Source organism: Numida meleagris, chromosome 6 (assembly GCF_002078875.1).
Source record: "Numida meleagris isolate 19003 breed g44 Domestic line chromosome 6, NumMel1.0, whole genome shotgun sequence".
Classification (NCBI taxonomy): Eukaryota; Metazoa; Chordata; class Aves; order Galliformes; family Numididae; genus Numida; species Numida meleagris.
Window position 1 is genome coordinate 12060497 of NC_034414.1, and position 12299 is coordinate 12072795.

Here is a 12299-nt window from a genome sequence, read left to right on the forward strand (position 1 = left end):
TTTATACATTTAAAAAAGGAAAGAAAAAAAAAATCAAGAAGTTTCTTCTTGGGAAGCACTCAATTAAATAGCATCTTTAAAAAAATCTGCATCAGTTGAAAACCAATACCTCCAGAGCAACTAGCAGAAATTCTCTCTCACAGCTAAATCATTTGGTATTTTATCATGATGTTAAAGGCATGCTTTAATCCTCTTAGACATCTCTTATTTTTGGAAATGAAAAGCCAAGCCTCTTAAAAACATCCTTTTGCATTTCCAAAAAGCACTTAATCACATACTTGGTTCAACCTCTGCCACAACTGTACCTAAAATATTAACAGTATTAGCAAGATTCTGAGTGTTTCACCATTATCTTGAATGGCATTATTTTCCCAAATGCAAGCCTGATGACATGTGTAGGTAACACAGTTATGTTCACCACCCAGGTACCAATGTCAGCAGTAGCCGTTACATACATACTAGCACTTCTAGCATTCACAAATACATTGCAGTCACCTTCCTTACTAAGAATCAGTAATACGCAGTTTTAGCACTACTTTTTTTACTCCTATTCTTATGACATTTTACAGCGTGGTGGTTTCACACATAGACAGCTGATCTCCACCACATTGCTCTCATTCCCTCTCCTCAAAAGAAGAGAAAATACCTTGAAAAAAAGGCTCGTGGGTTGAGACAAGGAGCATTTTAACCTAGAGAAAACTATTACTCTTGATTCTGTGCCAGCATTGCTCAGGGAAAGTCACTGGTGCAATATGAATGCTGTTCTAGCTACAAGTGCAAGGCACAGCAGTACCTGGGCTACTGTGGGGAAAGTTAACTCCATCCCAGCCAGACCCAGTACAGACAGTACCTGTGGGCGGATGGTGTTATTTCCTTTTCCAACATTGTGAACGATCCCAGAGATGCAGAGGGGACCAGCGAATCCAAGCAAGTCAGCCAGAATACGGAATGTGCTACTGAGGAGTAAGGGTCTCCCAAAAGCACAGCAGAGAGCACGCCAAATTGACCTGGATCCCTGTGGAGAAGACGGTCTCTTGTTCTGTTCAGAATATGAAAAGAAAATCTAGGATTATATAATGTATTAACCTCAGGTACAATACATTATTTTTCCCCTGCTTTAATTCATTGACAATCGCTTGCAATCTTTGAACTAGAAAAGCACAGAAATCACAATTACTCTTTCTACAAAGCCTGAATTTGTACTCTCCTTCACTTCACAAAAAGAAGACATTATTTCTTTCCTATCCTTAACAGGTATCAAGTAACTGATGTTTGTGGCTTGCCAGGGGAGTAGGAAAAAAAAGTGGGAACTGGCAGGTTTTGTTTTCCTGTGAACACAGGGGTCGAAAAGCTTATGCTGTTCTAGATAAGCTGCAAAAGACATTTCTGAATACACTTGGTTCCCAACAGGGAGTCAAGCTAAGGTAGTTTTGGCCCTGAATTCTCTTACGGACAAACCGTAGCTCAAACAACATCATAAAATAGTACTACAAGACCTCATTAACACTGACTCTGTAATTGAACAGTTCCAAGGTCTTATTAGGAATAATGTTAATGATGTTTTAGTGAGTACAGTCGGTAATTACTTTCTGCATTGTAATAGAAGCCATATGGATTTTACATGCATTTAACCAGTAATGTGTTTGATGCGCATGCTCATTTATAGAAACTTTGTGAATTGTACAAGGTATAACTGAGTGATGTTTTTGTATGCAGAAAACTATATTAACGGATACTCCATTGGCATGACCGCTTGCACAATTTTATATCGTGGTCATAGCATAAAAAGCAATGAAAAATGTAAATAGTGAGAAAGTGTACTGACAATTCTATGCTTTGCATACCTTCTGTGCTTCAAAAGCCTCATTAAGACGAATGTAATTGGTCAGAGCTCTCATGGCAATGGGAAGCTTGCCTATGGTTTTCAAGTCTATTGGTTTCTTATGGGCAGTCTTGATGAATGTGTTCATCCACCAATATGTTCCTTTGGATAACAGGTTCACAAACGGCTGTAGGAATCGAACACCAAGGTCCTGGAGATCCTCAGGAGGTTTAACTTCTTTAGGAGTTTTGAAGAAAACATATCTCTGAAATTCAAAAAAATCCCCCAAAAGAATCACACTCATGTAGAAAATACAAGTCTACAAGGAATACGTAAGAGGTAAGAACATAGCAGATCATCAGTGAATCAAAGGCTTGCATTCTCAAAAGTACTCATGGAACTTAGGTATTCAAATTTAAACAATATAGCAATTCAGTCTCCTCAGGTAATGTGGAAATATTAGAGGCATCTAGCCTAGAAATATATTACCCTGAACACTCAGCATTATTTTGTTTACGAGGCAAAAACTTGTATACTTGAAGAAAAATACAAATAACTCACATTTTGCATAGTACTGACCCACTCACTCTGTATTCCAGACACGGGACACACCAGCTCAAGCAAAGCTCTGAGGCTACAACAGTGGTTCTTCTTCTATGCCACAGTGCCTCACTTTTAGCTAGCTCAAAACACGCAGTGACCTGAGCAGTCCTGAGTCTAGAAAACCACTGTACCACAGTGCATATGGCACTAACAAATGCTTTCATTGGCTTAAATGCTGAAAGAACAAGGGAAAACTCCTGATTATTTCCTACTGTCAAGACAAAGCTTCTTTTCCAGATGTTGCTGTTTTGGTTTTTTTTTTGAAAATGAAACATCTGTTAAAAATACACCTCTTAGAAGTTCTGAGTCACAAACTTTGCTCAATTTCTACTCATGCCTGTACCTAAATCACATCAGTATCAGTAGGGTTTCTGGATACACTTCACTGATCTATTTTTCCCAGCCATAGCCAGAGAAATAGTGCACGTATCCTAGGGCTGGAGCATCTCTCCTATAAAGACAGGCTGAAGGAACTGGGCTTGACCAGCCTCAAAAAGAGAAGGCTGCAGAGAGACCTCACTGGCCTTTCAATATTTAAAGAGAGTTTATAAACATAAGGGAAATCAACTTTTTACATGGGTAGATAGTGATAGGACAAGGGGGAATGGCTTTAAACTAAAGGAAGGGAGATTTAGGTTGGACACTGGGGAAGCTTTTTACTGAGAGAGTGGTGAGGTGCTGGAACAGGCTCCCCAGAGAGGCTGTGGACGCCCCATCCCTGAAGATGCTTAAGGCCAGGCTGGATGGGACTCTGGGCAACCTGATCTAGTACTTCATCTAGTGGCTGGCAACCCTGCCTGTGGCAAGGGGGCTGGAACCTGATGATCCTTGAGGTCCCTTCCAACCCAAGACATTCTATGATTCTATGAAAAACAGTAATGGGTTTGGGAACAGCTATCTAGACAAACGATGAAAGGAAGGGAGAAGACAGAGTTGGGATTCGAAGTCAAACAAAGTTTTTGTCTTCAGAGAGAAGATGGGAGAAGGCAGCAGAAAAAAAACAAAAAGCTGAGGCTAATGTCTTCCCTTTCTGCTGCATAAATGCCTTCACCTTGTTTTTCACTATTTTCTTACCTGCCAACCCTCTCTTCCCCGCCACAAACTGTCCCAGCAGTGGCTGACTCTCCATCCAACCTAATCTCTTCATCCCTTCCTTCAGCAGCTGCAACAATAAGCCTGTGTCTCCAAACTCTGGCATAGACACAACAGGCAGTAAAAAAACCCACGGTGCTGGCTAGCTGATTTTATGCACCAGTGACATCCTTTAATAATGAAATCCAAATAAACAGAAAATAAAAAAAGATGACAGTAGACAGTGACCATTTTTATTCCTCCTTGTGGCTTATAATTCCACAATGGCCAAATCTCATTTAAGATGCAGTTTTATTACAAGAAGAAAAAAACGTATGGCATACGTACAATTCATGTTGCTTAAAGCATTACTGGAAATAAATCATATATTAGTGTGAAGGAAGCAGCAAGAACAGTTACATGGAAGAAGTTCCTTCCCTCCTGCCTTACCCTCCTGAGACTAAGTTTAATTTGCACATACAGTTAGGTGAGAAACAGCTGAAGGCAAGAATGTTGGCAATTATCTACTCAGCGGGTTCCAAAACCACCTCTTAGTTTGTATTATGACTGGAGACACAAAGAAATGTACATACCTGGGAGGCTATATAGCAATCTTACTTACCCCAGTAAATCAGCTACTGAAATTATCTCCTGGAAAATGAAAGATGTTAATTGTGTGTCTAATACCATCTCTTATAGCAGACTATTATTTTCACCCAGTCGTTCCTTGCTTCAAAAATATTAGTTTTTGATGACTGAAACTGTGAATCATAATATACACTTAAAACCAGGTGAAATTTATATCAATTTATCTACAGCTTATTCCGGCATTTTTAAGCTATGGCCAAATAAAATTGGGTTTGCGTTTAGTTCTCAAATATATTTCTATTTGTCATTGAATTTTCTCTCTCTCAGTTAGAAATGTGTTTCATACTAAGTACCTGGCAACGTGGAAAAAAAAAAATGGACAGGAGGCTTACAACACTCAACTTACCCTCACTCTGATGACATTTATTTCTACAGCTAGTAGCATTCCATATAGAACAACCAGCAGTCCTGTGAGGCAAAATCGAAGCTGAGAAAATCCAACCCCATTATCACAGAACTTTACAAATTTGATGGTTTTAGTTATGAAAGCTAAAGTCCAGTAGAACAACAATGCTGTAGGGAAGGAAAAAAAAAGTTAATCAGCTCCATAACTGAGAAAATATACAAAGGCAGTATTTATTGAATACTCACTCAAAAAGAATGCAACAATGTATAAAACCAGAGTAGTCTTTCTCGTGTCAAAACAGAAACTTAATTCAATTTTGCAGACGCAAAAATATTAAGACAATATTTGATCCAAATTCATTTCCCATTATATTTGGTGGTCCTTGGAAAGCTTTACAATGTGAAATCTGATGAAGGAAATTTCCATCTGTTGTAAGCATGCAGCCACATCATGAGTTCAAGGGAAGAAGCTGCCTCACAAGAGAAGGTGGCTATAAATGATGCTCTTCAAGCACCATTTGTAGCAAATGATGCTACAAGACTGCTGTGAACTTGGTTTGAAGGAAAATTGACCTCATTAACCCTTCAAATCTCTGGAGTGTATGTAGGAATATTTTAATATTTTCTCCAAACTGCTGCTGCTCTTTATGGTGCAACGCAAATTCCATACGTGTAATTTATAATGCAGATATACATTCAAGAAGAATGTTCAGACTTACATAAAACACAATTTTCACTCTAAAGAGTTTCTCATACAATGGCTTAGGATAGAAGGGATCTTAAAGATCACCCAGTTCCAAGCCCCCTGCCATGAGCAGGAACATCTTCTGCCAGATCAAGCTTCCCAGAGGCCCATCCAACCTGGCCTTGAACGCCTCCAGGGATGGGACATCAACAATTCTCCAGGCAGCCTGTTCCAGCGATTCACCACTCTCACAGGGAGGAACTTCTTCCTAACACCTAATCTAAATCTACTCTCTTTGTGTTTAAAAAAAGTTAACCTTGTCTTATCACTGCACTCCCCAATAAAGAGTTCTCTCCATCTTTCCTGTAGGAGCCTTTTAGGTACAGGAAGGCTGCTATAAGCTCTCCCTGAAGCCTTCACCTCCCCAACCCTCTCATCCTGTCTTCACATGCTCTGAGCATCTACACGGTCCTCATCTGGACCTGCTCTAAGAGCTTCATGTCATTCTTATGCTGAGGGCCCAAGAGCAGAACACAGTACTCTAGGTTCTGGAGCTCTACTGAACTTCTTGTCTAGAAGTGCTTATGCTACTGTCATTTACAGATAAATTATCCCTGCAGTAAGCTCTGGTGATTTTGGAAACGCATTCCATGCCATTTACTACACAATAAATCAGCTGCTGATCCCAACTCTTCAGGAAACATCTTATAGGGTTATGTTATTTTACTTTTTTTTTTTTTTTTTTTTTGCTGCTACATCTGCCATGGTGCAACAGCTGGAATGTGCTCCAAATGACAAGAAAAACATGTATTTGCTTACTAAGTGTCTTGTTGTAACACTGGAGAAAGTGTTCAAAGACATCAGCAACTATAAGTCTAGCTTACAAATGTGTATAGCCATCAGCAGCTTGCTGATGCGAGGGCATTAACAATAATGCTAAGGTACAAGATACTTAAACCAGAAAACTAGATTACTGTCAAGAATAGGGAGGCAGCCTCCTGTAAGTATGACTGGTAGAACAGAAAGAAAAAAAAAAGGAATCTTTATTGAATTAAGAGAAAAATAACGTGTTCTCATAATACTACCTCTTCCAGCATAATAAGTAAGTCCTGTTATTTCATAATTTTTCCCAAATGTTTTATTTCTGTGATTTTTCTACAAAACAAATATTAACTCCAAAAATAGTGCAATCATACACTACCATTCAACTACGTATTTCAAATGTCAAGAAAGCTAGCAGATTTTCTGTATGAGAATTATTTTAAAACGTGTCCCGCTAAACTGTACAATTGCTACGCATCCATTCTGCAACGTTGTGTAAAGAGTCCTAAAATAAGCATTATTACGAGAGCCACATGTTATCAGTGTTGGACTGGAAAAGCCACGTTTGATGAAATATAATTACAGGTCAAAATCATATAGAGGAAAACAGACTCAGATAAGATCAAAGTGTTCCAATAGTTTGGACACTCTGGGACTCTGGACTCAATCATTAACTTCAGAGAACAAAAACATTAAACCTTGACAACTTTTATGTCAGAGGATAACAAGAATGACTACTACAAAACAGCCAACAGCCTGGGCATAGAGCTGAGAGGCAGGATCTGTAAAAGAACTTGCAACCCTTGTCCTGAAGTACCCCAAGGGAATGTGCTAATTCACAGAGCTGTTAGGGTATTCATCCCTTGCTTGCTTATGAACAACAACAAATGGATTCCATTTATTTATGGTATAGAGTGAAAAAGTTTTCAAAACAAAGAACAAAAGCTCCCTTTCACAGGATTGGAAAGGGATACCTTTTCAGAAAGGTATCATTGCCTAGTCTCAGCTATCAATACAAAGCAGTTGCAATTTACATTGAAAGACAATGACTCTTAGGGTTAAGTAACAAGAAGTTTGTACGACTGAGAAAACATAACGAAGACTTAAAAACATTTTTTTTTGTATTCTCGCAAAAATACGACAATGAAGAGAAAGCAAAAAATACACAGAACAAAGATCTAAGACTCTCAGTTTATGAAGACTCTGTATTGAGATTCAAATTAGATTAACTAATTAGAATAGAATGTAGTTTGATTTTCCTTTTTTTTTTTTTTTTGCCTAAGAGTTAGCATTAAGATTAGATTTCCTAAATTCCTTGGAAATTCTTGCAAAACAAAAATTTGTAATGATTAACTTTAGCACCATAGTTACTAATTACACTTAAGTTGCTGGCATTCACTGACATATCTGTTTATCATCCAAATATTGTCCAGAGCTCATCCAGCACCAGCACTCAAAATAATGAACCAAATTATCATGAGAGAAATCTCTAAAGGGAAAGGATTGTGCAAAAATGGGTAACTACCAGATCTATATTTGTGCTGCTCTTCCTAGTGATCGATCAGCAAGAACATGGGAGCGACACTAAACTATCAAACACTGCATTATACATCTAAAAACAAACAAACAACCCAATCACAATGAAAGCTTGCTTTCTATAGGTGATTGTAACATGCGGGCAATGCTTTCCTGAACCATAACATCTAGAGCTGTGAGAGGGCATTAAAAGTAGGCTCTGTCAACTTACCAAAAATGAGACTGTATATCATCACATGGTCATAAAAAGAGAGCCTACTTAAGACAAGAGTGCAAGAAGAAAAGCAGTCCCAAGTGAAAAATCATAAAGGTTGCCATGCCTAGATAGAAACCCAAATTTAGTTTCTTACTTGCTTGTAGTTGCTTTATTCTTTATCATCGAAATTAGACCTTTCAAAAAGGAGTGATTTTCTTATGGAGATACAGACTCCTCCATAAAAGGATGCCTGCATACTGCAACATGCAGTTCATCAGTATTTAAAAGCTTTCTCAAATCAAATTGTTACTGACTTTTTACCACTTGACAGGTATTACAACAGAACTGTGATACAAAGAGCCACAACGACACAAGACAAACCCTAGCAGGATCCATTAATAAAGAAAATGAGCTGAAAGTGAATCTGATGAGGTACCAGGATGACTAAATACGTATTCTTCCACAGTCTGCAATCTATTCCAACTGTCAAGAACCTATCACCAACTGTGACTGTCAGCAGTAACAGATTTCCTACAGTTAACTACAGCTTATTTACAGTCTTGCAGTAAATACTAGGTAGTTCTTATACCTTTTCAATGGAAAAACACCCTGACTTAAAGCAATTTAGAAAGGAAATTTTAGGAACAAGAACGAGCCAGCAAAGAAAGTAATACGTCCACGCCCAAAGTCATGGGCATCATTCATTTCTCTTGACTCCTTATATATTTCAACAGATTACAGACAGGAAGACAGCTTCAATTCTATATCATGATTAAATGTAACACGCTGACAAGCAGAGGGATATGGATAGCTTTGACAGTTAAGAGCTGGATTTCTAACACATGCTACTTTTCCCACAAATCTAGTTTCTCCTAAAGAAGCCTTCAGCCCAACGGATCCCTGAAAACACACCACATAGAATACAACTGGAATTCAAAAGCACTGAAAACAATGAGTTGTTTCAGGAAAATTCCACTTGTTATCGAGAACCGAGTCTGTAATAGCACCCAGCAGACCAGAATATAGGTGTGGTTTCACTCATACAAGCTGAGACCGCAATGACACGGCACAAAATGAGCAGGCGGACAGCACCAATGCAGTCACACTTCCAAGGTTTTCCGGCTGAGAAACATACCGATTAATAACTTTGGGAAATTAGATGTTTCAATATTATGGTAATAGACAACAGACGTGATGGCCGCCAAGAATGCCATCCCAGCCGGCATGTACAGGTGTAAGTGGCGGGATTCTGAAACCCTTAAAAAGAAAACAAACACAACAATTAGAATTCAATCTCAGCTATTTAAATGTTTCCCTTTTAATTGATGAATTCTGTTGCATACATAGCCTGGAGGCAGGACTTTCTAAGACAGTTTACAGATGCACAGTTATCCAATTTTCAATGGGATTTGTGCTCCTAAATCACAGTCAGATTTCAAATTCTTCCCCCACATTGAAAATGAAATGTGCATACTCTTATTTCCTACTGAAGTCAGCGGGAACACTGTTTAAATTAGAATAAGCAGCTCAGTTCCAAAATGAGAAAAGTTAATTTAAGCTAAACTAGTTTGGAAGCTGTCCATCAAAATATGTAGAGAACACCAAATGACAGCGCGGTTTAAGATTTCCTATAGAAACGTATTGTGAAAATGTTTGATTTGCTTTCTCCAGTTGAGGAGAAAAGAACAGCATGACAAGACAGAACTTACCTATAGAGAGTACTGTTTTCAGTAACTACTATCCATCAAACAAAATTTAACACAGAATCACCTGCCTCTAAGTTTTGCTCTATAAAGAAAAAGTCCTGACACTTTCTTTCGTGTAGCAGTGGATGAAATCCTGGAAGATACAGCCTTTGGGAATGCGGGAATTCTCAGCCAGCATTGTTGGCTTGTACAAAGATAGACAAAATCATTCCCCCCACCTCTTTCCTCCTACTTGCCATCTTCCCCTCTGCTATTCCATCTTTCACAAAAGAAATAGTGTTTCCTGTACTGTCAAAAGAGACAATTGCCTGCCTCTCCTTGGCAAAGCCTTTGGCAACCAAGCGCTGTCGCAAGGACTTAGATAAATGGTAGAAAGCTGGTGAATCTCAGGATCTGCTTTTATAGACCGGCGCGCTCACCAGCCTGCTCAGTGCTTGGGAGGCATGATTGTGGGTTGGCACTCCCTCAGGATAGCTAGGAGCTTTGATTCCTGTCAGGTGACACTTATTACTTAACAGCAGCGCTCTGAGTCAATGTAAGTAGCAAGTGAGCATACTCTGCCATTATGTTTAAGAACAAAATAAAACAGAAAACTCAAGGCGGGAGATGTTGCTTTGAGCCTCCCACATCCTGATAAGCCTGAGAAAAACTATTAAAAAACAAACCAAAAACCTGGCACTGAAAAATATCCTATTTATAGATTTTTAAGAAAGTTATAATAATAACGATGTCAGCTTCTACAGCAGAATTCTGCAGCATGTCTCACACTGGTGATGGACATTTATTATATAAATGGCTAAACTGAGAGGTTTCATTCTATTTAATGAGCAGCTTCAACCTTGTAACCCTCAGGATGGAAATTCATGCTGTTTATGAAAATCAGACCTCTCTTTAGAAGATGATGATCACAGTCACCATTCTACAATCTTACCTTTTTTCATGATAAATCATCTTCCTGTATCACTTGCTTTGTTTAGAATAATTTTCCCCTACAGCTAACTGTTCAAAGATGTTCCTCATGTGAGTAACAAGTGATGGATTAAAGGAAATACAGAACAGACGTTCACATAATAGCCTTTTCCCCTCTATAATACATAACTCAACTCTTGGGGTGGGGAGGAATACAATCAAGCCACAATCAGTACTGATCAAACCAAATGAAGGCTGTAACAGATTTAAATTTTGGGAAAACAAACCTTTTTCATCCAAACAATGCGAGATGCCCTGCTCAAGGTAACAGATGAGATGTACTGCACAAACATCAGTGGTACCTCAGAAGCAGCTCTACTGGGTGAGAGGATGATGTCCAACAGATATACTCCTTTTATTACGATGCACAGGACTGAGTTTGGGGGAAAGTATTGTGACATACTGTGTTCATGGGAGTTCTGCACGAGTAAGGACTGTGGGACTGGATCCTCGGACGTAAAACATGTCATGAAAATGTCACCATCTGCTTGAATCGTTAGGATCTCTCTCTGATTACTCTTTGGAAAGATACTGACAGTAAGCTGAACTAAAAACGATTAAGGTCAATTTTGTGTGTGCATACTTGGCAAGGTCTGTGGAATTTCTGATACAAGGTTGGTAGGTTAATCACCAAAAACACAGATTACATGTTTATAATCACAAGGAAGAGAACACAAGGAATACAGTCTAGATGAGAATTTAAACAGGGAGACAACACCCAGAAATTGTTTTGAAACGCTCAGTGCTATCAGGAGAATGCAGACATACACTCACCCATCAGACACTATGCCCTCTGCGATTTCACACACCAGCACAAACAGAAGGATAAAAGTTAGAATCCAGCGGAGATTGTGGCCAGGAAAATGAAGCCATGTGCTGTGATGGATGTGGACTTTGGAACTCTGACTTCCCCATCCTAAATAGGAAAAGTTTTCTTTACAAAAGTGACATATACAATTCCTGCATACAGAAAAGCATACGTGTAACAAACAAATGTTCTAAAACGACCCAACTGTGATGTTAAACATGCACATATTTGATGCACACATTCTCAAAACTGCGCTCTCGTCGCTTCATCTTCACACCGCATAAAGTCAACAGAGCAGATAGGACGCAGCCATACTTCTGGCAACTTACTATGCAAATTAAATATTTTTCAAGCATTTCAGCATATCATAAAATCACCGAATGGCTTAAGTTGGAAGAGACCTTAAAGATCACCTGGTCCCAAGCGCCCCGCCACGGGCAGGGCCGCCCCCGACCAGCTCAGGCTGCGCAGCGCCCCACGCAGCGTGGCCTTGAGGCGCCCAGGAGCAGCGGCAGAGCCGTGCGTTGAGCGACTGGGCCACCTACCGGCAGCCCCAGTTTTACGTTACCAAACGATACCCACTGCGGACACAGCAAGTTGCAGCAGCCCTCCCCTGTCGTTATCAGCGATGAGGAGGGCTGCCGTACACGCCGGCAGCGGGTTTATCGGATCGCACGACACGCCGCAGCGCTTCGCTGCCGCTCCGCCCGACCCCGTGTACGAAACGCGACGGGCAGCGCAGAGAGGCCGGGACATCCCGCAGCCGGGAGCGGGGCACGGCCGGGCAGGACGAGGACCCGGGGGAAGCGGGGGAGGGCAGAGCGCGGCAGGACGAGACGAGGCGGGCACGGGGCGGCACTCACCGATGAAGAGGATGGGGAAGGTGATGAAGAGCAGGAAGACGTGCGGCACCACGTTGAGCGCGTCCACGAAGCAGCCGTTGTTGAGCACGCCGTGGTCAACGTTGTAGGCGGTGGAGTTGCCCTCGTCGCCGCAGAACGCCAGGGCCATGGCGGGACCCTGCGCGCAGCCCGGCGCCGCCTCCGCCTCCGCGCACATCCAGGCGGGGCCGGCGCGGGCTGCGCGGC

At 40.6% G+C, this 12299-nt stretch overlaps 1 protein-coding gene across 2 annotated transcripts in view; it reads right to left on the reverse strand.

The window, feature by feature from the left end:
* ABCC8 (ATP binding cassette subfamily C member 8) overlaps nucleotides 1-12293 on the reverse strand; it is a 69148-nt gene extending 56855 nt beyond the window's left edge. For both annotated transcript variants that reach the window (XR_002440466.1, XM_021402930.1), the window contains exons 1-6: nucleotides 12075-12293; nucleotides 11178-11319; nucleotides 8864-8985; nucleotides 4491-4657; nucleotides 1845-2087; nucleotides 851-1039 (exon numbers count right to left, since the gene is read on the reverse strand). Coding sequence is in view for 1 of the 2 variants with exons in the window: in XM_021402930.1 (XP_021258605.1) it covers nucleotides 851-1039; nucleotides 1845-2087; nucleotides 4491-4657; nucleotides 8864-8985; nucleotides 11178-11319; nucleotides 12075-12270 (1059 nt within the window). In the remaining variant the exon portion in view is untranslated. The remainder of the gene's footprint in view (nucleotides 1-850; nucleotides 1040-1844; nucleotides 2088-4490; nucleotides 4658-8863; nucleotides 8986-11177; nucleotides 11320-12074) is intronic.